Source organism: Erithacus rubecula, assembly GCF_903797595.1.
Source record: "Erithacus rubecula genome assembly, chromosome: 3".
In the NCBI taxonomy this organism is placed as follows: Eukaryota; Metazoa; Chordata; class Aves; order Passeriformes; family Muscicapidae; genus Erithacus; species Erithacus rubecula.
In genome coordinates this window covers 2,578,392-2,605,315 of record NC_136689.1, presented here as the reverse complement: position 1 = coordinate 2,605,315, position 26,924 = coordinate 2,578,392, and the positions used below count along the sequence as shown (strand labels likewise).

The window sequence follows — 26,924 nt, the reverse complement described above, 5'->3', positions numbered from 1 at the left end:
CTGTTTGAAAATCACTGAGTTTGCAGATCCTCCTGGACTGATTATACAAAGGGCACACAGGAGGTTTGAGGTGTTTTAAACTTGAATTTATCTTCTATTCTGTCTATATTGCTGGTGTTTAAAATTTACTTCTTCACATTGTCACAACAGTGGTTTTGGATTCTTACACAAAGGTCCTTCAGAAGAGCAAATCAATCTTCACAAATAAATCTTCACAAATAAATCTTCACAAATACTCCCTTTTAAAAAATTTTACTTTCCCCAGACCACCAGAGCTTTTACAGCTCTTGACAGCCCTATTGTTGGAAGTTTTGTCACCCATCACTATAGAAAAAAAAATCTTTGGTGTCTTCTTTTTCTCATTCTTGCACTTCTACACTGTATTTTTTTGTCTCAGAGGATTTTTAGGAATAAAGCTGTATTTTCTTGAGGATGTTTAAAAGGAAAAAAACAAAAAAGAATCTGAAAATCTAGTTTTAAGACAGAGCTGAATGAAGTTACAGAAGAAATCAAAGCCAGGACTGTTTTGAGAGAAGTTCCTTCAGTCCTGTGTTCCTGCAAATAATGAGTATGGATGAAAGCCAGAGGGAGATTATATTTCTGATGCTTGAAATGAGACCTGCCTGCTAAAAACTTTCATTTCTTTTGTGGTTCACATGAGAAAGGAACTTCATCTCCACCTCGAGCAGAGACTGAAGTGAAGTTACAGAAACTGCAGGAAGGCACAACAATGTCATATTGCATTCCTGTTTCCCCAGAGGCTCTGGCAAGGTGGGGATGGTGAGAAATTGTCACTCAGAGAACCAGGAGTGAACCTGTGTCCATTTCCACTGAGCTGAACAGGAAGGGTGAGGGGTGGGATGTCACCCTCTGAACACTTTCCAGTTTTCCTCCTCCAAATCCTGTTGTCATTTTGGTCACCCTGGCTCTCATCTCTGGAGTGACCACCCCGTGAGCCCAGGAACAGCCTGGGGTCAGCACAAAGGGGCACATGGAGATTCACAGTCCTTTTTCTGTGAATCCCACCTTGGTCTGAGGAGCTGCCACGGGTCCCCTGGATATTCTGGCCCTGCAGACAAGACTAAACATTTCTGCAGCTCTTTCAGCCTGTGGCAACCCTTGGAATTGTATTTAATTAAGGAGTATACACAAAGGCTTTATTTGCAGCAGCAGACTGCACAGTAATCCCCTAACAATTCCTGGGATCCATGGGAAGGAAAACTCTCATTAATAAAGACTTGGGTGACAGCTCCTTGTTATGTGAGAGTTGCTGCAGAGCTCAGAAACCACATCCAGAAAAACATTCCCTTCATCTTTCTGCTCAGGGGTCAGAGTGTGAGTGGGGAAACCCCTGAGAGACCCAGCACACCTTTGCAGGGTGGTTTGGGTTAGTGAGGGGTGCTTACCACATTTCAATTCACCCATCATGGGTATCCCCAAGAAACTGGATTACACTTCACCCTGTGATGTGAACATGAGCTTGTCATGCTCTTTGCTTGACATTTACTTTTTGGATGGGAAATAGGAATTCATGTGCTCCCCACCCTTTGTCTGTGTGGCCAGTTGCCCACTGCAGTGAGAGAGGCCAAACCCCAAAATTTCTGCCTTTTCCATAGGAAACAACACAACATAGTAAGAAACAGCCTAGAAATGGAGAATTAGTAAGTAGGTTTGTACAAAGCTGTCTATAAAGTCTAATTCATCTTTTCCAGGAGGATTAGACCAAAGAAATATAATTATTTAGCTCCTCCTCCAGGGAACATCCCCTTTGACAGGCTCTTGAGGGCTCTTTCCAAACATGATCATTTTGTCACCTGGGGGGGAATTAAGGCAGCTGAACTTGTTCCTTTGCTCACCCTGATGACCCACCAACAAAAACCCCCCCACACTTTCTGTTTCCTAATGATGCCCAAAACTGTGATATCTTTGGATTATTTTCATTCCATCTTTCTTTATCAGCCTGTATCAGTGACAGCTGTGATGTGAGGGTTATTGCTGTTATCCCTGAGGAGTTTGAAGGAGGGTTGCTGTGATAAAGTTATTTATTTACTTCTTTAGTTAATCTGCAGAATGAGCCATAAACTCGAAATCCTCCATTGTGAATCTGTTTGTTGACCTTGATTGAGTTACAGGTCTGTGGACATTAAATTCACACATCACTGATCTTTTCCAGCTAAGTGCTGGGTATTTCAGTTTGAAGCCATCCAAGCACAGGCAATGGAGTGGGATGAAAGCCTTCAGAGCTGGTGTTTGCTTTTTCTCTGTGGACTTGGGGGAATGGTAAAAAACCAGGTCAGACTAAACGTAGAGCTCTGACTCAGCTAAAACTGAGGATGATGTGTCCCACTGACAGAGAACTGAGAGGCATCCCACTCTTTGTTTATGGAATCATAAAATCATTAAGGTTTGGAAAGATCTCCAAGATCACCAAGAGGAGTCATTAGCCCAGCACGGGCAAGGCCACCCCTGCCCCATGTCCCCAGGTGCCACATCCACATGGCTTCAAAGTGTCTCCAGAGGGCTCAGCCACTGTCCTGGGCAGCCTGTGACAGGGTTAAACCTTTCAGGGAAGAAATTTTCCCTAATATCCCAACTAAACATCCCCTGGTGCACCTTGAGCCTGTTCCCTCTTGTCCTGTCCCTGTTCCCTGGAGCAGAGCCACACCTGGATGTCCCCTCCTGTCAGGGAGCTGTGCAGAGCCACAGGATCCCCCTGATCCCCCTTTTCTCCAGGCTGAGCCCCTTTTTCAGCTCCATCAGCCTCTCCTGGGGCTCCAGACCCTTCCCCAGCTCTGTTCCCTGCCCTGGACTTGCTCCTCAATGTCCTTCTTGTCATGAGGATCCCAAAAGTGACTCCAGGATTTGAGGTGTGGCAATCCCCCCCTGGTCCTGCTGGACACCCTTTCCTGATCCCATCCAGGTGCCACTGCCCCTCCTGCCCACCTGGGCACACCTGGGCTCAGCTGCTGTCACCAGCACCCCCAGGACCTTTTCCAGCCCCTCTGCCTGGAATTCTGCTGGGGGTTGTTGTGAGCACCCACCTTCCCTAAAAGCTCACAAGAAATCAGCACCAGCAATGCAAAATCCAAGATATTCTGCATTTTGGTATTTTAGCTGCTGGACACTCTTTCTTCAGTTTTGTAATAAATACACTTTCTTTAGGATTGTATGGCCCAAAACCAGATAATATTTTAAGGATTCTGTGTATAATCAAGTTTACCTGAGCCTTTCACAAGCCCACTTTTCAAAACAGAGCCTGATTTGGTTTTTAAATATGATAAAACCAGTTACTCAAAAGTAAATATTGGGCCATTGAGCCGAATATACAATTTTCCAATTCAGGCAAGGGGAAGAAGTGGCAGTGAAGTACTTGCTAATGGGCTTGGTGTAAAATCTGCTGCCTAAAAAAAAATTCCAATATATTTTAGAACTCCAGACTGCTTTGCTAGCCCTGCCTGATCAAAGTTAAGAGTTGTATGAATTAATTTATAAAGCAAAAACCAGAAGTATTTATAGATGTGAGATGGATTTGGCAAATGTTTAAGTCCAGAGAGTTAAAACTTCCCTTTGAAAAAGTCAGAATGTTTTGAAAACATTTCAATCTTTATTTTTCCAGCAAGTGTTCTGCAAATCTCTCACGCTTCCCCTCGTGCTTTTTTAGGTTAAAATGAAATGGCAAGAAGCACTGTAAATCAAAACAAAATAAATCTATGGTATTGCAGATGAGCCAAGATGAAATTTCCAAAGATCTGTTTCCCTTTGGGGAAAAGAAATATTTGAGCATGAAGACAACTCCAAATAATTCCTCTTCTTCTAGTGTTTGTATTTTTATTTATTTCTAATTTGACTAGAAAACCACGTAATTAGTTGTTTATTCACTGCTAATCAAGCCCATTCCTAACGTAAAGGAAATTAAAATTTGAAGCAGGCATGGCCTGAAATAAGGAAGAGAGGACAGGTTAATGTGAAATTGTGAGATTAACTTAATGAGTTAAATTATAATTTTAACCCAAATTTACATCAAACAAATGTTCCTTCAAAGGATTGCTGGATTTTTTGTCTTAAAACCTTGACTGGCAAATACATGAACAGAGCAATAACTCATGCATTTTGGAACAAGAGAGGATTTTTTTTAATTTTAAATTTATTTTCTCTGCCTGTTTCTGATGAAAATATATGATTATCCCAAAACCCTCAAGAGAGGACATTGAATCAATCACTTTATTTCTGGCAGAGGTTTCTCTTGTGTCCTCGTGATCTGTTCCTGAAGTTCACCCCAGTGATGTTTTTTCCCACATTACATTTAACAGTGACAGGATAAACTCAAGCCAAGGTTTGGCTCTCTTGACATCTTTCCATTCTCTCCACCTCTTTGCAGCTGGGTTTCTGAAAAGTTTTCTGCCTGTTGAATGCCCTTTCCAAGGAACAATCTTTGGGAATGAATTTAGCAGCCCCAGTTTCTGGCCAAAGCAATGGTCAAGGTGTCCCCTCCAAGCTGAGAGTGTGGTGGTGACCAGGGGACACTGAGATATGTGTGAGCACCCAGTTCCTTTTTTTGGAGTAAAAATCACCATATCCACATTTTATGATTGAAACAGTTCATTAATTACATATTATGAGGAGTCCACAATTAATTACCTGAATTTATGGCCACTTGTATTGCAAACACAACTTGATCAGGGCTGACTGAGGAGAAACCACTTGAGGGGGAAAAGTCTGGTCACTGGGAATTTCCTGCTTTTTAGCTCCTTGATCTTCTAATCTGCATCAGAGATTCCATCCTTATTTGATTTGGGGTTTGTTGTGCTTTGAATTGTCATGAGAGTCAGGAGACAGGGAATAAACCATGAAGCACAGATCCCACTGCTGCTGGCATGAATATTAAAGCTGCTGTGTCCCTGTCCTACATAGCTGGTGGTGATGGTTAACCAGGCAGGGTTTCCACAGCATAAAGCAGCAGAATTGCTCTTGATCATCAAGAAAAAAAAAATAGGTTGAGGGTTTTCTAAGGAAATGGAAGGAAATTCTGATTTTTCAGCAGGCTCTGGGTTGCTGTAAAGCAATCATAAAATAAGGCTGGGTGCACGTCTGTGCAATGGTCCTGGAGAGCTCCAGCCTGCTGCAGGAGGCTGTGAATGCCCAGGAAAGCCTCCCTGAGGATGAGTTTTGCTCACAGTGTCCTTCTTTCCCTCCCTGCAGGCATCCAGCACACGGCCAGAGTGCAGCATCATGCAGGAGATCGAGGAGGAGCGCAGCCAGTGCCTGGCAGAGCTCACCTGGGACAACCAGACCTCAGGTATGGCAAGGCTCCCACCCCTCCCTGGCCAGCAAAACCACTCCCCCAGCCCCACAGTGCCTTCCCCAGGCTATTTCCCAGCCCTTTTGCTGCTGAGGCAAGGATTCCTCCAGCTGCTGTTTGGGAGGGAGGGAAATGGGTGCTTCCAAAGCACAGCTCAGTTAGCCAGGAGCTCCAGCAGCTCTGCAGGTTCCCTTGCAGCCTCCTGGCTGGGAAAGCCTAACTGAGGTGTTCCAGTGGGTTTAATCATAGTTGTCCACCTCTCTGAACTGCAATTTTACCAGTTTTTCTTTGGGAACTGAATGCCTTAAGTTCTTCCAGGCCTTGGATTACTTCAAGAGAAGTCATTGTGACCATCTCCTTTGGTTGAACTGCCCTCCATCCCCTAAAATCTTCTGTCCTTATGGTGAAGCAGAGGGTGCTTCAAGGTTTTGAAGTATTTCTGGAGTTGGGACAGGCATCTGAGATCCTCTCCTTGTTTCTTAACCCTCTTCCTGCTCTGATGATCAGGAAAGGAAGAAGGTTTTTGTGTTGTCCCATCCCATCCCATCTGTTTTGAAATCAAAACCAGTGAGGGACTCCAAGTCAGAAGTACAATTTGTTAGGAAAAAAGGGAAAAATAAAATATATGCAATAGTACAAAGAAAACCACTGAGTCAGAATACAACCTGTCCTCCCACTAGTTATGGTGGTGGCAGCAGTGCAGATGAAGGGGTCTTGTTGAAGCAGTGATCCTGTAAAAAGGTCTGGTAGCTCTTGTCCTCCTGAATCCAGTGGAAAAGAGCTGCTTTGGTGTTCCAAATCTCAGTTTTTATCTGGGTAGAAAAAGCTTGGCTCCTCCCCTGGCTAGAGCATCTCCCAGTGGGATGATGGAATTTTATCAGTCATGGCCCATTAACAGGAGATATCTCCTGGAAGAAGGATGAGTCATAGGAAAGATGAAGAACAATGTCCCATCTGGCTTTAACAGCTGGCCCATTAGCAGAGGATATCTCCCACAGAGATAAGAATCACTGCCCCACCTGGTTTCAGCAGATGGTGACAGAACACACACTTTTGGGCACATTTTTACATTGTAACCTAGGACACCTGTCCTGCAGCAGAGCTGTCAGAATCCCAAGTTAAGGCATCTCTCCCCCTCCAGATGCCTCTCTGGAGTTACCAGTCCTGTATCTGTCAGTAAAAAGTGTGTAGGGACCCATGTTGGACTCCCAGGATCCTAAAAGAAGAAATCATTTTGCAGGGAAAAGGGCTGGGAGATGAATCTCAAATCCTGCTTAAGATTTGCATCCCTCCTGCTGAAACAGGGAAAAGTGGAAGTGGAAACTCTCCCTTGTCAGTGTTTGCAGCCAGGCCACAGACTGAAGGACTGCTCTGATGGAACAGAATCCTGGGACAAGCTGGTCCCAGCAGGAGCTTCACTGGATGCCAGGAAGGCTTTTGGCCTCCTGCTTTTATCTACTAAGGAATGATTTTCTTTGATTTGTAAGCTGTTTCAAGCATCCCTGTACAGTTAAATGGAACCTTTTGAAGAAAATGTTCTTCTGGAGTCCAGTAAAGGGAGAACTCAGATTGGATAAAAACCTTCATCTAAAAGCCAGCTAAATGCTTCATTTCATTTTCATGGATATTTAAAGAAATTCAATTAAATACAGTACATTAGAAGGAGAATAAATAGTTGAAGTGATAATATCTTTTTCTGCTTTCTCAAAATGATTTTTCTCATTGGAAAATTTAATCCAAAACAGCTTTTTTGTTGGTTTTTTTTTTTTTTTTTTCTGTAACAACAGAACTAAATAATGCAAACATTTTGCCCAATTCTGAATTAAAGACACACAGCCATGCTGCAAGTCATTGATACCCATAGCAAATATACAGAAATCCTTTGGAGGGGTTTTTTTGCCTGACAGAATGCTGAAACATTGGGCTGGGATAAATCTGCATTTTCACCAGTCACTACTGATGAATTGAGCTGATTCAGAAATTGCTGTTTTGGGCATAGGGAAATGGTTTTGTCCATGGATTGAATGCTGGAACTGGAGTGAGAGGACAAGGGGGAATGTCTTCAGGCTGAAAGAGAGGGTAGGTTGAGATGAGATATTAGGAAGAAATTCTGTTATGTGCTATGAGGACAGACAATTTGCAAGTGCTGACATAGGATGTGTTTCCCAGCATGTGAGCACAACCAGGTCAGAGATGTTTTTCTGGAGTGGGGCTCCATAACTCAATAAATGTGGCTGTGCTGTAAAAGCAAACTTTGAACTTTGACAGTTGGGGGTGAGGGGCAAGTTTGCTGGAGAGAAATCTCATTAAGGTGATGATATTAGAACTTGTGAAGAGGATGACTGTTTGATCTGAGTGTTGCTGGAAAGAGAAATCCTAGTAGAACTCTGAGGAAAAACATGATTTTAACCCATTTCCATCCCCCAGAACAGGAGGATGGAAAGCAGTGGAGGCTCCCTGTGACCTACAGTGTAAAACTTTGATTTATGGCCAGGTAGTTGTGTTGCCTTTTCAGGAAGAGGAGAATCACCCGAGCTTTAATGAGCAATTCGTTATCCTTTCTAATCAAATGAGTGGAAATAAGCACAGTGCCTCAGTACATTCTGGAAGGAAAGCTTTGTTTGGGAGCCATTATCAATTGTATTGATCAGAGGGGCTTAATCACAGCTGTAATTTGATGTGTCAGACAATTAGTCACTTGTTAAGAGCCCTTGATGGTGGTGCTGAGGTTGATCCTGGCTCAGGTTAAGCAGGTAGATTTCCACTGATAAACAACAACTTCCTTCTTAACCCTCTTTTTTCTGTCTTCAAACACCCACCCCTTCCTCACAGGGGCAGAACATGCATGATTTCTTTTCAGATTAAACTTCTTCCATACCTGGCAGTGTCCAAGGGCTTGGAGCAGCCTGGGACAGAGGAAGGTGTCCCTGCTCATGGCATGGGATGGAGGGAGATGATCCATATGAATCCCTCTATTCCCTGCTGGGAGTGTGATTCAATATCTGTGAATTTACCCAATATTTGAGGAGATTTGACCACTGGACTGGATAACTTTAAAGGTCTATTCCTGATAATTCTGTGATTCTACAGCCCAGGGCTCACTAAATATTGCCCAGCTCTGAGGAGGAGAAGTTTGTTTAGTTTGTTTTCCAGCACAGGAAAAAGGCTGCAGAGGATGCAGTGAGGGGGAAATCTACAGGGAAAAGCTGGTAGTGTGTACAGAGGAGAACCAAACAGCAGCAAAATCAAAGTCTGGGCTTTTAGGGAAGTTTTTAACCATCAGAGGACACCCAGCAGCCTCTCTGCAGCTCAGCAGGAGGGAGAGGTTTATGGACTTTGTGGCAGAGCTTGCCCAGGTTCTGGAAGGATGTGTGGGATGCAGTTGTGTTGCAGGGCTGGATTTGGTGAGCAGGGCTGGCCTTGCACTCTTCTGACCTGATGGTTTTTACCTCCATGCTGAAATAAATTGCGAAGACTTCAAATTACAAACGTGGTTCAACCCAGAAGTGGATTGTCTGCCATTAAAATCAGGAATAGGCAGACAGAGATCAGATTTACATGGGCAGCCATGGCATGGGAGTGACTTTTGGCAAGGATTTTCACTTGCTTTTGGTATCTCTGGTGTGTCCAGGTGTAGGCAGCTCTTTCAGGATGTGATAAATCCTGTTCAGATTGTCCTGCCTGTTTTCAAAATCTTTAAAATGAGAGGAAACTTAGTGAGGGGAATCTTAGTGAGCAGCTCAAGTGTGTAGGAAAAATAACACATTTCACAGATAATCTCTGGTGTTCACTGGCTTGGAGGAGATTTGGCCAGATGATGTGAAATCATGGCAGGGGGGTTGGGCAAGATGACCTTTAAAGGTCCCTTTTAGCCCAAACTATTCCATGATTCTGCATTCCAGAAGTGAGGGATGCAACCCCAGCCTCAGTGAAAATTGGGATTTAGCTCCAGATGCTTCTCCAGCCTGGACATATGAGTGCAGCAGAGTGGCTGCTCAGCTGGGAATGCAGCAGTGGGAAGCTCTCCCAAGGGTTGGGATGAAGGGTTTTGCTTTCCAGGCTCACAGACAGAGGCAAATCCCTCCCTGTGAGCTGTGGCTGAGCTCCTGAAGGCTGCAAGGCAGGAATCACCACTGCACTGCTTCCTGCTGACTTTCACTTGCCTCTTTTATGTCAGGGCACAGAGGAGTATTTCTGGGTTTGTTTTTGTGAAAGCTTCACTTCTCCGTGGTTGTGATTTACAAACTGTTCAGCTTGAAGTGGAGCATGCTAATGAAATGATGATAAATAATTTTTTAAAAGTAGCCCTCTCTTTGTTAAAAGGGCAGGAATATCAATCAGGTCTAGCTCAGCTGGCTCAGCTCATTATCTGTTTATCCCATTATTGCTAATTAATTTGCTCTGCAATCAGATACTCTTTCAGAACCAGGAGAGTTATTTAGGGGTAACAGCTGAATAAGGAACCATGGGTGGGATGAGCAACCCTGGAGACCAAGAGCTGTGCAGGAAGCATGGCCTTTGTGGAATTGCAGAATCATGGACTGGTTTGGGTTGGAAGGGACTTCAAAACCCACCCAGTGTCACCCCCTGCCATGCAGAGACACCTTCCACTGTCCCAGGCTGCTCCAAGCCCTGTCCAGCCTGGCCTGATACCCCTAGTCCTTCAACACTGCATTTTTTTTTGTTTGTTCTCTAACCCTGTCTGTCTTAGAATAAACCAAATAAAAAAGCCTGAAAAATGGAAAACACTGAGAAAAGATAGTGCCATTCCCCCTCCCAATGCCTGTTCATTTCTGCTTAACTTGCACATGCCTCACACTTGTGAGATACAGATAAGTCCTGCAAGCTCATCATCACCATTGTCACATGAAAAAAATCCAGGTGGGAAATGGCCCATGCTGTTTAAACTCTGAATATTGCTTTTGCTGTTCCACAGTGGAGACCAGCTTGAAAAAAGCAAATTTGGACCCTGGGGGTCTCTGCCAGTTTCCCCTGAAGAATTCCAAGCAAGTTTGATGGAAGGAGAAGCAGTGAACATATGGAAATTAAAAATCAAGCTGGAAAAAAACATTGATGAAGTTTAAATTAGGAGCCTGTTTATTCATCACCATCTGTTTATAGTGCAGCAAGATAAGAAATAATTAATAGTTCCTTGCTTGGAAAAGTTCAAGTGAATTCTCACCTCCCTGTTGCATAAGCCCTCCAGGGGCAGATGAGGTGTCTGTGGGATTTGTGGGACAATCCTGCTATCAGCAGCTCTGCAGGTGCTGGAACAGGCACCACGTGGCTGATCCAGCTCAAAAACTCCAAAAACTGCCCAAAGTAGAGTGGGAAAAAACTGTGGATGCACTTGAGGATGTGCATCAGTGGGGAACTGATGGGTTCATCAGTTGTGTATCAGTGGTGGGGTTGGGTTGGTGGTTGGATTTAGTGACCTTATGGGTCTTTCCCAACCTCAAAGATTCTGTGATTCTGTCATTTCAGAGTTGTGTAGAACTCTCATAAGTCTTGTGCCATATTCATCAGCCTCTTAAAAAATCCTAGGATAACAGGAATGGCATTAAATGACAGCTGTTGGTCTGCTAAATCAAACCCTAAATAAATCTCTATCAACATACCCAAAAAACACCAGTTTAGCTCAGTCTAAAATATGTTTGATCTTGATGGTCTCTCTAAAGGCACAAGGACCTGCTGGACTTTTTACCATGTTCTCTTTTATTAATTTTTTTTTTTTCCTTTTATCCCAGCCTAGGTGATACAAAGGGTTTCTTAGTTTCATTCTTGCTCTGACCAGCAGCACTGGGCAACTCTCAGATGTCATATCAGTCCCCTCCATTCCTTGACAGGGTGGCTTCTCCTACAGCAGTAGAAAACTCAGCCATGGGACATCAAGACCTTAAACCCCAGACTCTCATAGGTAGGACCAGTAGCAAAGTCAAGCCCTCTATTATTTAGCAGAAATTTTTCTCTTAGTTCTTTGGTCATGGTCATGATACACAATAGGACAGGTCCTTCCAATTGATCTTCTTTCACCATTCTGTCATCTCTCTGGGACTCTTCCCAAACACAGCAGCTCTTACAGAGGTGAAACCACTGCCTGGAAACTCAAAATAAAGAAATCTTCCATGGGTTTTTCAGAGGAGAACCTCTGCAGACTCTGCTGTGAAATCTGGCCCCTGAAACACCAAACTTTGGTGTTGGCTGCTCTGATCCAGCCTGAAACCACTGCTGTTCTTCCAGATCAGGAGTTTCTTTTTTCTCCCTAAAAATGGTTCTTTTTCTGTCCATCCTTGCTCCCACTACCCACCTCTCCAGTGAGCACTGCAAATTCCCAGTTGAGTTTTGGGGATATGATTTAATAATGAACACAGTAGTGCTGAGTTAACTCTTGGCCTCAGTGGCTTTAAAACATTTTTCCAACCTCAACAATTCCACGTTTCCAACAGTGGTCCCACAGTTGCTTGTCTGAGCCCACCCAACCACCTTAAGTGCCAAACACCCACCAAAACCAGGATGAAATTCCAGCACAGACCCACAGCACCTCATCACTCCTCCCTGTGGAGCTAAGAGCTGATTTTTGCCTTGGCCTCACCTTTCCACAGATACTAAGACATCTCAACATCTGTTTTCTGCCTTGAAACACTTCAAGAGTGCTTTGCTTTGGTTTTGCCTGTTGCTGGCTCCTGGCTGGTGCATTTTTGGCTACAGAAGCGGTGGAAATGATAATGCAACAAAGTTCCTTTGTGTAATGGAGAAGAAACAGAGTTTTATTGAAAGAAACACCACACTTAAATAGGGTAGTTTGTGCAAAACAGAATAGAAAAGACTCATTGGTCCAAGAAGGCAACACCTTTTTGAAAACATGCTTTGTGCAAAACATCACATCTCTCACAGGTGTTTAATCATTGTTATAATTTCTTATCCTTGTGCAGCCTGAGAAACCCAAGGCTTCAGAGCTGCTTTTTCCCTGGTTTCTAGCAGAATCCAGCAACAGGCTGGAATCTCTCTAGCAAGCAGCAGGGTTTGTTTGACTTGGGAACAGCTGTCCCAGGGTTTGTCAGGATTAGCAGGCACTTAGCAGACATAAATTTGTGTTGGAGAAGGCATTATAGTTTGGAGAATGTGTCACACTTTTAAATGCCAGCAGAGGTTTTGGTTCTTTTTTTTTTTTTTTTTTTTTTTAATTTGATGGGATAATAAAAAATGAGATAATAGATAAATGCACACAGCCTTAGCTGTGCAAAGGTTATAGAAATGAAGAGAAAGTGCCATTGCTGCAGACCAATAAATCCAAGTGTTTTCAAAGCTCTGGATAATGGCTCAGATTAATCCATCTATGCAGAGGTTTTGTTTCTGACAGCAGCTTGTGTTTGTCCCCCTCAAATCTCATGAGATTTCTGGTTCAAAATCTCTCCTTGCTTATCTTTACTTTTCATTTTTCTGTTAATATTGTCTGGGTCAGAGCACTTTCTTGATGGTATCTGCCATTTTTACCTGACATAAGCACACTGGGGAATATTGTACATATGTTGGAAAAGGATTCCTGGAGGTTGAGCCTTATCTCCTTCTGGAGATGCCAATATGGGGAAAACCATCTAGGAAGGAACCTAAATTCACAGTCTGATTGTCTATAAATCCAGTTGTCTACAACTCCTGGAAGAGCAGAGGGATTTGAGTGAGGAAACCCTGGATTAATCCTTTAATCATGCTCTGTGTCAGAGCACTGGAGATCTTGTTCAGAGGCTGCTGAGGAGATAAGTCATGTTTTTGGCAACACCCTGTGCAAACCTTCATCTTAAATCTTGGATCTTTTCTTTCAGTTTACATGTTCTGGAGTTAGGCAGAAGGGCTCAGCTCACAAATTTGATTTATGAAAAGGAGAGATTAAAAAAGTCAAGTGTTTATTTAGTTTGTTGGTTAAAAAAGGACAAAAGATTACAAGCTTTTTTTTAAACAAAATTGTTTCCTAATAGATGTTGTTGATGCAAAATCTCATAGGATTTTCATGCTTAAAAATCACTCTCCAGTAACAGTCACTGGTGATTTCTTTCATTCTGATAAAAATGATTCAGTCTGGGGCTTTAAAGTGAAGTTATCTTCATATGTCTTTGAGTCAAATTTCTACAAATATTTCAGAAGAAAGGTTTTTTTTAGTATATTCCTGTTGAGTGCTTGGACAACTTCTACTTGCAAAAGTGTAAACCAGGTTTTATAGTAATTAATGGTGTTCCTGTTATAGAATCATGGAGTTGTTAAGGCCAGAAAAGATCTTTAAGATTATCAAGTCCAATTTGTGGGGAAAATGAAATCACAGGCTTGCCATAGATATTGAGGCAAAGTCCAAAGCCAACTCTTTTCACTTATCCTGAATTTTGGGATCCTTTTTGCTTTCTGTGAATGCCCAATCCCTTTTCTGCTGAATTGGAGCTGCAAATCCCTCAGTGAGTGATGAGCAAAGGAACATCAGAGCCCCACAGAGCTCATCAGGGGTGGGAAGGAAATTCCACTGTGCCAGGGGCCACAGGTCCTGGCAGGATTGTACTTTCCTTCAGCTTCTCTGTCACCTCCTGCCTGCAGTGCTGCAGTGAGAGCAGGCAGCACAGCAGGCAAAAAATGTCCAAATTAAACACAAAGCTGTGGAAAATTCTTGAGGGGATGGGGTTGCTGCAGAGCAGACTGTCAGTGGTGATACAAATGAAAAAAGGTGATGAGGTGGAGCTGGGGGAAGGAGAGATGCCCAAAGGATGCTGGAATTTGAGTGGGGACAGGAGGGCACAGCAGTGACTTTTCCAGGGAAGAGAAGGGAGATGCATTTAGTGAAACATCAGAGCCAAACCAACCCCAGTCAAACCAAATCTGTCAGAGAAAAAACAGGGTAAAACCCTACTCTGCAGGCCCAGGGTAGGATGGGGTGGAATTAAACCCAGCAAAGATACAAGGGAGAAATGATAGGAGCTGTTTCCATGCTGGAAGCTACTAAATAGGCTGGGCCACTTCAGCTTGAAAAAAAGATGCCTGAGGAGGGATATTAAAGAGGATTTTATGGCTTTTCTCCTCAGGGAAAGGGATATCGTGGTTAGGCTGTGAATATTTCTGTCTTTGTAAAAGAACTGAGCAATTCCTGAAACCAGCAATGAGCAGGTTCAAAGGGAATTCAGAAAAGGATATAATTTTTCTGTCAGTGGACACTTAAACTGTGCAATGGCTGGGTGCAAGAGGTTTGTGAATTCTAAAAATTATCCTGGGTTCAGAATCCAAATCAAATTGCACTTAATTTACAAGATTTATGGGAGAGAAAGAATCTATTTAGGGTATTTTTTTATTATTTCATACATCTTTGAAATAGGAAATTATCCCTCATTTGGGGGGCCTGGAGTCTGTGTGGCTGTAGTGACCCAAGGCTGATGGTGAGTTTTCCTCCTCTGGGATTAAATTCAAACTTTCTGGGTGGTGCTGAGTTAGGGATTCTTGCAGGCACCATCTTTTGGAGTCTGTTTCCCTCAATGAGGCAAAAGCTCAGAGCTCAGCTGGGACAGGGAGATTGATGCAGTGATAATTGGCTGTAATGAGATGCTTGTGGCAGGCAAGCCATGGGTGAGCAGCAAGGCTTGGCTTGTCAGGGGGACAATAAATGTCACCCCATGGCTGTTTACAATCCTGAGAGCTTGGAAACTGCCTGCTGGTATGAAATTGGAGTGAAAATGAGATTTTATTGCAGCACAGAAGGCTGTGATGGTGCCCTGGGATAGCTCAGCCTGGCTTAACTGAGCTGTGCCTTTGCCTTGCTGTTATCCCTGTGGGCACTGGGAATTCCTGAGATAGCCCAGCTGTCAAACAGGCATCTCTGCATCTGAACAGGGATTCCAAGAGCAAAAAGTGGGGGGGTGTCTTTCACAAGAGACCTGGAGTGAGCCCCCATGCATCAGAGAGAATTTGCTGTGAGGATTTGGGGGTGATGTTTGGACAAAGGGTGGACTTGATGCTCTTGGAGGTCTTTTCCAAACTTAATGATTGCATGATTCAGTGAAAGACTGATGTGCTGAAAGGGTTTTTCCCTGAACTGGGAGTTCACCTGGCTTCAGAGAGTGCCTGGCACCAGCCTGCTGCTGTTCATCTCTTTCCTCAGCCAAGCCAAGCCCCATCTCAGGGCTGTGCCAAAGCTCTGGAATTCATCTTTATTCATGAGGGACAGTTCTTCTCTGCTGCTTCCTAGATAAGCTTTGACCATGATTTGCTGTAAGTGTAGATAGGACTCCAATAAATGGGTTTTTATGCTCCAGCCTGCCAGTTCTGCAAACCACTGTGCCTCGTGAGAATTGACCTGTTTTCTGTTTATTAACCTTTTAAAGGAAGTGGAAATGAGAGCTCTGATCCACTTCTAGCAGAGACAGTGGGAAAGGTGTCCTGGGGCCTCCTCATGATCTCCTAATGCTGAAATATTGGGCTGGGATAAATCTGCATTTCTACCAGTCACTACTGATGAATTCAGCTGATTCAGAAATTGCAGTTTTGGGCATAGGGAAATGGTTTTGTCCATGGAGAGAGTGCTGGAACTGGAGTGAGAGGACAAGGGGGAATGGTTTCAAACTAAGAGAGGGTAGGTTGAGATATTATGAAAAAAATGGTTCCCTATGAAGGTGGTGAAGCCCTGGCACAGATCCCCAGAGCAGCTGTGGCTGCCCCTGGATCCCTGGAAGTGCCCAAGGCCAGGCTGGATGGGGTTTGGATCACCCTGGGACAGTGGGAGATGTCCCTGCTCATGGCAGGGGATTGGAATGAGATTATGTTAAGGTCCCCTCCTTTGTGGAAAGCAGCTGGCATCCATTTACCCCAAAACACCAGCAGGTATTTAGGAGCTCACTGGTGTCACTGGTCCTCAGCTGCTCCTGAGCCAGAACCTCTTAGAGGAGGGCTCTGAGTGAGGCTGATGCAGCCCTTGGCTTGCTTGGGGGGTATTTGGCTTGCAGAGAGGAAGGCTGAGCTGCTGGAGAGAGGGATCTGAGCTCCAGCTTCTGTAAAGGCATGAAGGATTTCTCCCTGCAGAAGATATTCAGCTCCAGAGAGCACTTCATGGTCTGGCAAGGAAGGGCAAAGCTGAGGGTGTGGGAGTCACAGCTAAAATAATTAAAATGGAAAAAAAAAAAACCAAACTCTTCATTTTAAAATTATTTATTTAGTTTTTTAAAATTTATTTTTATAATGACAAGAGTTAAAGATTGCACCTGAGACACCCAGAGAGGTGCTAAGTGCTGCTGGTTTGGAAAAGCCACACACTTATTTTTATACAGCTCCTCCAGATTCACCTGGGATCCTTCTCAAGGCAAGCACAGCCCTTGGCAGTGTGTGTCCCATGGATTTTTTGGGACAGAAACATGAATAGAGCAGTTCTTTTGATGGAAATGGAGTGTAGGTGTGTTTTTAACTCCTTGGCACTGGGTGAGGAGTGATAAATACCTTTGCATCCTCCCTGCAAACACTGAGTGCAAGGCAGAACACAACATTTATAATTAATTGATGGGAAAGCACTTATCAATCCCCAAGCATGACGCGATGAGGCCAAACTTGTCATTTTTGCTACATCCAAGTGATGCCAGAGGGAAGAGGAATTTCTTTCTTTCAAGGCACAATGCAGCTGCTTCTGATCCCAGATAGTTTTTTGCCTGCCCACTTCCAATCCCAGCAGTTTTCCAGAAAAAAGTCAATCAGTTTTGGAGGAAGAAAAGCAGTTTTTGGAAGGCCCCTTGATAAAGGTTGGCTGTGTGCTGGGTCAGATTAAAGGGCACAAAGTTTTACCTGAGGTTGTGATGGGATGATTACAGCATCAGATTGATACTTGCAAAATGCACAATCTCCAATTATTCCAACTCTTTAAACTCCAATTATTCTCTTCTACTCACTAAAAATTATTGATTTTCCTGAATGCAGATAATTAGCACAATAAGCACACAGATCTGTTAGTGCCAGAGAAGCTGTGGCTACCCCTGGATCCCTGGAAATGTCCAAGGCCAGGTTGGACAGGGCTTGGAGCAGCCTGGGGTAGTGGCAGGAATTTGGAATGAGATGTTCCTTAGGGTCCATTCTGACCCAAACCATTCCAAAATTCACTGATCCTGTGATGGCAGGCACTGGCAGCCAGAGTTCTGGTTTACATTGCCTTCTTTATTTATTGCAGAAATATTTTCAGTGTGTTTGGGGCAGCAATGAGGAAGATTGGTGATGTAAAAGCAAATGGGCAGATACAAAGTGTGTTTACAGAAGCAGTGATTTGTAAAAACACACTTTATGTGTCTTGCAAGGCCAGTTTCACTTTCTTTTAATCAGAAATAAGAGCATTTGATACAAAAATGAGCACCTAAAAGCTTTCTTCACACATCACAGGTAGTGCTGAAAAATGTCAACAGAGAAAAAGATACAGATCACCTAAACTCTCAGAGTGCATAATTCAGGGCATTTAAAAAGCCATCTGATGCTATCAGATAGCTTTTATTTTGTATTATAACCTATCATGAGGTAATGGCTGCACTCTAATTTATTGCAGCTGGTGGAGGAAAAGATTGTAGAATGTGAAATATTCCATCATGGGATCATTTCCCTTGGAATCTTTAATAGCCTGACACTTTTGGAGCTGCTGGCTGTTTGGTGGGAGATAAGTGTGAGGCTGAGAGCTGAGTTGGGCACCTGGTATAAGGACCTGAAAGGTGACTTTTAATGAACTCTTCAGGAGACTGAGTGGAGGAGATCCATCAGTCATTCCCTTTTTCAGGCTCCGATAAACTCAGCTCAGGACTTCATTTGAAAAGTTCAGTTTGTTCATGGAAGAAGAGGGGGAGAAAAAACCTGTAAAATCACTTTGAAAGCGAGCTAAGGGCTCTTTTCTAGCTTCAAAGCCTTTCTGTGAGCTCCCTATTGATCTGAGACAGCTCTGCACAGGCTGCTGATGAGCCCAGCCTTTTCTTCAGCTCAAGGAGTAAAAGATGATTTAAAGGAGGAATTTCAGAGCAGGGTGTAGTTACCAACAAGTGCAGCCTGACAGGGGTTTTCACAGTTCCCTTTGCTGGCTGTGTTGGGTTGATGTGGCCAGAAATGTGAATTCTGTCCCCATCTGTTAAACCAGGTGGGGCAGTGCCCCTGATCTCCTGGCACACATTCTCTGCTAATGGGCCATCTTTAAACCAGCTGGGCAATCATCTTTATCTTCCCACAGCCCATCCTCCCTCCAGGAGATATCTCCTGTTCATGGCCAGTGAGTCCCAGGGCATGACTGATAAAATTCCATCATCCCACTGGGAGATGCTCCAGCCAGGGCAGGAGCCAAGCCTTTCCTACCCAGATAAAAACTGAGATTTTGGACACCAAGGCACCTTCTTTCCACTGGATTCCAGAGGAAAGCCAGACCTTTCCACATCATCCCTGGAGCTTCAGAGGAAACTTCACCTTCTCCAGGAGCACTGCTGCAGCTGAACCACATCTGCCCCTGCAGGAGGATGCAGCACCATGGAATGGGACTGTGCCACCACCCTGACTGACTGAGGGTGCCAGCTTGGATTCTGACTCTGGCAGGGCTGGGATTGTTCTTTGTAATACTGCATTTCTATTTTAATTTTCCTAGCAAAGAACTGTTATTCCTAATTCCCATATCTTTGCCTGAGAGCCCCTTAATTTCAAAATTATAATAATAATTTGGAGGAAGGTTGTTTACATTCTCCATTTCAAAGAGAAGCTTCTGCCTTTATTGGCAGACACCTGTCCTTCACACCAGGACACTGGCACGTGAGAAGTATTTCCTCAACATTTTCTCACCACTTTGTTCTTCACATCCCAGTTTCTCTCTCTCGTGTCGGGCTGTTGAGCTCAACAGTGTGTAAGTCACTTTTGGGAGAGCATTTCTATCTAATGGGGTGTGACAAATAACTGAGAGCTGGGAAAAGGGAGCTCTGCTGACAGCCAAGGGTTGTGATGGGAAGGTGAAGCCACAAGAGAACTGCTTTTCCTTCTTGTGGAAAAGTCCCCATGGACTGACAAGGGGAGACTCCTCTCCCCAGAGTGAGCTGAAAAAAATTATTTAAGTTGGTAACTGACTGAAGTGTTTCTCTGTGTTGTTGTTAAGAAAGAGAAAAAGGTGTGGGAGAGGGAACTAGGGCTGTTCTGAAGGTTTTATTCTGAATTTATTCTTTATGTTGTTAATAAAGTTTTTCTTTACACCCTTTAAAATTTTAAGCCTGCCTTGCTTTTGCTCCTATTTCACAGCAGAAAATACGTATATTAAAATTAGCAAATCTACTACACCATCCATCTCACCCAGGCAGCAGTTGAAGTGCCTGGTTCTTGGAAATATAAAGCAGGGGGGAAAACAACAAAATTCTGCTAAGAATGTTAAATGGTAACATACTGATGTAAAAATGTGTTTGATGCCCTTTTTGTTTTTTATTTGATTATTATTTTTAATTCAGATCTGCCAACTCCTTTTGGCTTCAGTGTTAATGTTACATGATCCAACAATGCAGCATGCACGGGGTATTATTAATGTCTCATGAGAAATAAAAGGGCAAAATCAGAACATTATAAATCTGTGGAAAGGACATGGCTTTTTTTTTTTTTTTTTTCTTTCTTTCCATGAAAGCTTTTATTCTACCCAGAAAATCTTCAGCAATGCCTCATTTTGACAAAACCCTGTGCTGGTTATTCCTTCATTCCCAGCTTGGATGTGCCACCTTCCCTCACTCTTCCACAGGGATCATCTCCAACCCCAGCACTGTCCCTGCTCAGCCTGCAGCAGATTTTTGTGCCTTTTCCCTTTCTAAGAAGAAAGCTGCTCCTGGTAAAGGGATTTTGGTCCTCAATCCCTTGTTTGTCATCTGTGTCCCCTCCCTGCTGTGGGAGCTGCACAAATATTGCAATGGGACAAAAAAGATGATGGCATTTGGGGGAAACAGAGAAGGAATCTCACAGGTTCAGATCAGGTGTTTTAATGCAACAAAGAGTGACAAGAATAAGGAAGAGAGATATTTAATTAGGATTTTCTTCCTTTTTAGTCTAGGAGAAGACTGCTCTTGTGTCAAACCTGATTTGCCTCTTTTTTTCCCCTTACCTGCTGTTCTTTCCATACTGATTTCTGTAAAATTACAGTGCTGATTTTAGGGGCTGGGGGAGCTAAAAGCTGTGTGTGTAAAGGAAATATTTCCGTGGGGTTTCATTCCAAAAGGTGCCTGTGCTGGGGTGTGGGGCTCTCCACAGCTGTGCTGCATCCAGCACCCCTGAGTGCTCCTCCACCTGCTTTTCTCTCTCCCCCAGGCTGCAGGAGGCAGTGGGACAACATCACCTGCTGGCCTGAAGCTGAGGTGGGAGAAGTCGTGGTGCGGCCGTGCCCCAAGTACTTCAGGTTCCTGACCTCCTTCCTGGGTAAGCAAACCCCAAAATCCTCCTCAGCTTCACCCCAGTGGGCTTCCTCATCATCCCACAGGGGGAACATCTCGAGCAGGAGGGAGGAACCAGCTCTTAGCCCTGAGGTAAAGGAGGTTTCCATTCAATTTGCCATCTCAGAACATCCTCCCTGCACTTGCAGCACCACTGAGGATCACAGGGATGCAAAAATGGCTCCTGGTGAAATTCAATAGTATGGATGTTGTGCAGTGAAAATTGAATCAACCCACAGAAGTGTTGTGTTTGTTGTGCAAAATGAGCAGTTTACCACAATCATTAATTAAGTCTCTGACAGAAAATAAACAAGCTGGAACTGTACGTAATAAAGTTTTTGGGTTTTTTTCCTGCTGGAATGACAAAAGTGGCCACAGGCCAAGGAATTAACCTGCCAAATAATGGGCAGGGAGATTAATGGAGGAGGTAGCTTAACTCACTGTTCAGGGTGTTCTGAGAAGCTTTAGTTTAAAACTCAGGTCTCAAGGGGCCATACAGCAGCAGGGCTGATTGTGTCTCTTGGTAGTTTATAGTTATTTTTCACTCTTTTTATTACAAAACCCTGCAGGCCTTAACAGAGAATTAAGTTCTTTTGCACTGGGGATCCTGCATTGAGCTCCATTTTTAAGGCCTTGCAGTGCAAACACACAGGATGAATTAGGATTGGGACACAATATCACCCCTGTTCAACAGCCCTGGGCACTGCACTCATTAACCAGCACTTGCTCTTTACATCACTTGCCCAAGGCCACACCAAAATTCTTTGCAGGCACAGAAGGGAAATTCAAAATCCCTGATCCTAGTGCTGACTTCCTCATTTCCAAAATTCCCTGCCAACACCCAGGGAGAGGAGGCAGAAGCTGCTGTGGTATCACATCTTTAAGGACAAAACCCCCTGTGAATTTGGAATAATTTCCTGCTCTGTGCCCTCCCCTGAGCTCAGCATTCACTCACTGGGTTTTATAAAGTAGCAGAGTTAATAAAACACAAAGCAAAATTTCTTTAAAACACTTTCTAGTACATTATCCCACCAGATAAATGAGGAAAATATTTGTATGTATTTGTGTACATTTGATTATATAGAGAGGTCAAGCACTGGAACAGGCTGCCCAGGGAAGTGGTGGATTCATTGTCCAGGGAAGTGTTCAGGAACATGGCTTAATGTGGACCTGACTATGTTGGACTTGATGTTCTTAGAGTTATTTTTAAACCTCAATGACTCTTAAGATTCCTTTTTATGAATATGTGTACATATATGTATTTTTCCCCTTTTAAATCACTGGGAGTATGTTGGACTTAAGCTAACGACAGTGGGATATCTTTAATTTTGTGGCAGGATGGGCTCATGGGACTTAAAAAATTTGCCTGTTCAGGTGCAACTGCTGTTCTCTGAGATGTCCCAGGACATCCTGATCTCCAAGTTCCCCTGCAGAAAGGTGCAGATCTCCCAGAGTTTCTGTATCATTGGATTTGTCAGGTACTCCAGAGTATCTCAAAAAACCTTAGGTTGGGTGAGAGCTGGGCTCAGCTCCCAGAGAACAAGGGGCAGGATGAGAGGAAATGGCCTCAAGCTGTGCCTGGAGAGGTTCGGGTTGGACATCAGGATAATTTTTTTTTCATGGGAAGGGTGGTCAGATGTTAGAAGGAGCTGTCCAGGGATGTCTGGAGTGCCCAAGGAAGGGCACTCAGAGCTCTGGGCTGGGGACAAGGTGGAGATCAGGCACAGTGACCTTGGAGGTCATTTCCAACATGAGTGACTTTGTGATTCTGTCTAGGGAATGATTCCTATCCTGGGAGAAGCCCAAACTTCCCTCAGAGCATCCCTTGGGCTCTCTGTGCCCTCATCTCAGTGTGCCCAGCCAAGAAAGAGCCTCAGACCTGACCCTTCCCTGCACACCCCTGATGCCAGGTGTGCTCTTCTGGGGACCATGAGCTCAGCAAATGTCACCCAGCCTTGCAGCTGGCAAGGTCAGCAGCCTTCTGGGGTGATTTCACATTGTTCTGGAGGAGTTTCCTCTGGTTTCATGTGGTTCTCTGCAGCTGACATCCAGGATTCCAGTCACTGGAAAGCTCCCTGGATTGTATAGAACAAGAGGGAATGGATTTAAACAGACAGAGGGCTTGGTTGGATTAGATTTCAGGAAGAAATTCTTCCCTGTGTGGGTGGGGAAGCCCTGGCACAGCTTACCCAGAGAAGTGGTGGATGCTCCATCCCTGGCAGTGTCCAAGGCCAGGTTGGATGGGGATTGGAGCAGCCTGGGACAGTGGAAGGTGTCCCTGCCCATGGCAGGGGATTAGAACAAAATGATCTTTAATTCCTTTCCAGCTCAATCCATTCCATGATTTTATGGTTGTATGGCTTGGTCAGTGATTCATCTGAATTTGAATTAGCCATTTACAGTGGCCAGATGAACAAGAGCATGGAAATATCTGTTTGATAAAACACAGGGTGAGTTTCTTTGGAGAAAGCAGAGTCAGGACTCTTAATTTCTGCTGTTTGTAAAGCAGAGGTCTCTGTACAAGACTGGTGTCCAGAGTCCCTTTAATGTCCACAGAAATCTGGTTAGCACTGGCCAAAGACACTGGGCAGGTACCTGAACAGCTCTGGAGGTGCCATGGGCTCTACAGATGAATTTTGTATTGACTGGAGTGATGCTCTGAGCCCCCAGACAGGCACCCACAGCACAGACACAGGACTCCATTCAGGCTTTTACCTACAGACATCTGGCACCATTGGATAAATGCTGGAAGATCTAAAATCCACGAGGTTTTAAGACACCTGTATTCAGGAAGCCACATTTCCAACCTGAAATGACATTTGTACCAACTGATTTTAGAGTTTTCCATAAGTCAACCCATCTCCTTAAAGGTACAGATTAGATTCCCACTCCAGGATGGGTTTAATACCACCCATAAACCACATATTTCTCTCCATTTGCAATCAAAAGATTGTGGAGTGGCTCTGGCAGATGGGAATATTCCAACAGGATTTAATTTTTCCTGAGCAGAGCATCAACAGAGCAACTGATGCCATCCCCAAAGCAGGAGCAGCAGCTTTGATTCTGAGTCAGACACTTTGTACAACCATTAACAAACAGTGATGGTCTTAAATAAAGGGAGGGGAAGATTTCTTCCTGTTTTATAGGATTTGTTGCAAAATTAATGCCATTAAAGGTTGTGAAGCAGCTCTTCCTTTGTAGCACTGAGTGTCACTGAGCAGCTTTCAAGGAACTCAATCATCTGGATAATGTTTGTGTCCTACTCTTTGATCCCTTTGCAGGAACAGGAAAGATTTTGTCAAGTTGTGAGCCAGAGAAAGTCTTTTTAATGTATTTATAGAAGGAAAAGAGCAAAATATCAGGAAATAAAGAGTTAATGTGATTTTCCTGCCTCATGGAGAATAAGCTCTTCAAATGACTAATATCCCATCTCATGGTCAATAAAGGATAAAATATCTTGTGGCATTTAAAAACCATAAACTGTCCTGATGTCATTTGACATTAATTTTTTATGGCATTCACAGATCCAGAAAAATTTTCATTATTTCATGACGTTTGTCAGTGCCACGTGAGGGAGATGAGTGAAAATATTTTTGGCACCTTTCATTATTAAAGTGCCTTGCTTTCCACCCCTTGACCAGAGTGTTCCAGCTCTCTTTGGATAGGTGGAAGATGACATTTGGAATAGGGATTTATGTCTCACAGTTTCTCCAAAAGCAAATTGCCCACCATGCACAAGTTAAATTAGCACTGACAGTTTTTAAGCTTCAGCTCTGGGATTAATTGTCCTAAGGGGGTGGGGATGGGCACAGCCAAGCTCTGGATTCCCACTCACTGAGGTGAGATCCATCTGAGTTTCAGGCTTTCCAAACTCCTTTTTTCCTCTAAATGTATTTCCTCTCTCCTTTCCCCTTCTTCATGAACACATTTTATTCTGCATTGCTTCTAAAACTGGGACAAAAATTGAATAAAATGAGAATATGGATGAGCAGAGAGAAGTAGATAAGAAGAAGAAAACAAATGGTTTACAAGAGGTGCCTAATCAAGGGTGACATTGTTAAGAAAGGGGGAATTATCTGTATTTATTTAGGATCAAGATCTTCACTCTTAGAAGTGAAATGTGCAGGAAGGAGAAAGGAAAATAAGAGAAAATTGAGTTTAGCCACAAAAAGTGGGTGCAGGAAGTTTCAGGGCAGTGGACATGTAGCAGTAAAATCTGTGTGCCATTCTGGGATGCCATGAAAACAGGACACTGAGCTCTTGCAAGGCATGATGAAGTAATTATTAAAATAAGAGTTTGTTGTGGCTTTTTGATTTTTTTTTTTAATTGAAAACCTCACCTCATTGCTTTTAGGAACAGACACAGCTTGACACTGATCAAATTAAATACAAACCCCACAAAAAAAAAATAAAAAAAATTGATGGTTCTGCCTAATACCATGAGAATGAGGGGACTCTGTTCTCAGCAGGGACTTGCCTCTTCTTTTTCCACAGCAGAGGAGAGCCTGGAGCACAAACCTGCTGGCACTGGGATGTTCCCATCTCTCAGTGAATCTCCTGCACTCTGCATTGCTAATTACATGTGGTTATAAACCCCTGCTCTCCTTTCTCTTTAAATCTCTAAGAGTACAGTTTGAAAATTTTAGCTCCAGTCTGATAGGAAATGGGAAAAACTGAGAAATCTAGTGGACTTTGAAAGGCTGGAGATGAATTCCAAATGAAGAAACTTTGTGTTTTCAGATATTGTCATTTTCAATGTGTTCAGATTTCAATGTACTGCAGATTTTCCATTGGTGCTCATTTTATGGAGAATTTGTGTTGCACAAATTAGTGAGAAACAGTTCTGGGAAATGGCAAATACAATTTCTGATGCTCTGAAAAAATTGCCTTTCTATTGACAAATAATTAGGTTTTATTACAAAAGTCTGGAAAAACTGAGACCATGAGAATTGACTCATTTTCATCAGGGATCTGTGGCAGAGATGGGATTTGGAACATAAAAATCTGTGTAATGCTTCAGTCTAACCTGAGCCTCTAAACCTCAGAGGAAAGCTACATTTGTGGGGCACTCTCCCAAATTTTATGCTCGTTTTCAGTATAGAAAGTGATATTTTAAATAGTATAATTAGAAATATTATTATTCTGAGGAGAGACATCATCCATTACTTGAGCCAAATTGTGGACTGATAAAATCTTTGTTTTCTAACCTTGTACCTTTTGTACCTCTCAGACATCAGGTGAACACAAGAGATTTTAGGAATGTGTCTTGTATCACACCATGTGTGGGAATTTCCACATCTAAAAGTGATATGACCAGCAAAGGATTGTAGAAAGAAACTTTTCTGGCAAGAGACTTTCCCTAAAATCAGAGTAATTTTTATTACTATTTTTCATATCCCACTGATGCTTTGTCATTGTTCTTCCCTCTACCTCAGTTTCCTCATCTAAAGCATTGACACTTTTTTGATACTTTTTTGAAAGTATTGAGAGAGGTGAGAATTTTTAAATAATCATAACATTGCAAGGAAGTGCAATTGAAAAGAAGAAATAGGAGAAAATTAAGCTGAAAGAAGCACACCTTAGCTCACTGAGAATAAGAAACAAAGATTTTAAAACCACTGTGAAATCTTAATCCATCCCCAAACAGAGAGGAGGAGTTTGGGGCAGGAAATGGGAAGCAATGAAGTTCAGATAATGGGATCCATTGTCACAAAGAAGAAATAACAGAAATTGCAAAACACCTGAAGAAAAGCTGAAAGCACTGAGCAGTCATGTCCTTGATTTGTTGGCACAAGATGCTTTCTGATGCTGAGGTGGAGCCTGGTGCAGGGAAAGCCTGGGAACAGCATCCCTGGGCTGTGCTGAACTTGCTCCTCCTGGAGCAGCTGTGAAAATGAGCCAAGGCACCTTCCAGAGCCCTCCCAGACTCAGGGACAGATTAAAGGGGCAAGTTTTAGTGTCAAAATCCACCTGTCACAGGGATTTGAGGAGTGGCTTCAGGCAGGGATTGCCTGCTGCTGATTGCAGTGCAGAGCATGGCTGGGAAAATGTTCAAGATGACTCAAGAGTCAGAAATTGCTGGAGGTGATACTCAAATATTTTTGTGACTCACAGCTGCATAACTGATTTGCTCCCGTTTGCAGGAGTTTTCTTACTCTTGTGTGCAAAGAACTCTGTTGTTGAAAATGTTTGCAAAGCTCTTTGAGCTTCAC

The 26,924-nt window shown here is 43.4% G+C and overlaps 1 protein-coding gene across 1 annotated transcript in view; it reads left to right on the top strand.

Annotated features, from left to right (window-relative positions):
* The window catches only part of VIPR1 (vasoactive intestinal peptide receptor 1), a 95,258-nt gene that overhangs the window by 31,290 nt on the left and 37,044 nt on the right, over nt 1-26,924 (top strand). Inside the window, exons 2-3 of the mRNA XM_079300511.1 lie at nt 5,200-5,296; nt 20,591-20,698. Coding sequence (XP_079156637.1) covers nt 5,200-5,296; nt 20,591-20,698 — 205 coding nt within the window. The remainder of the gene's footprint in view (nt 1-5,199; nt 5,297-20,590; nt 20,699-26,924) is intronic.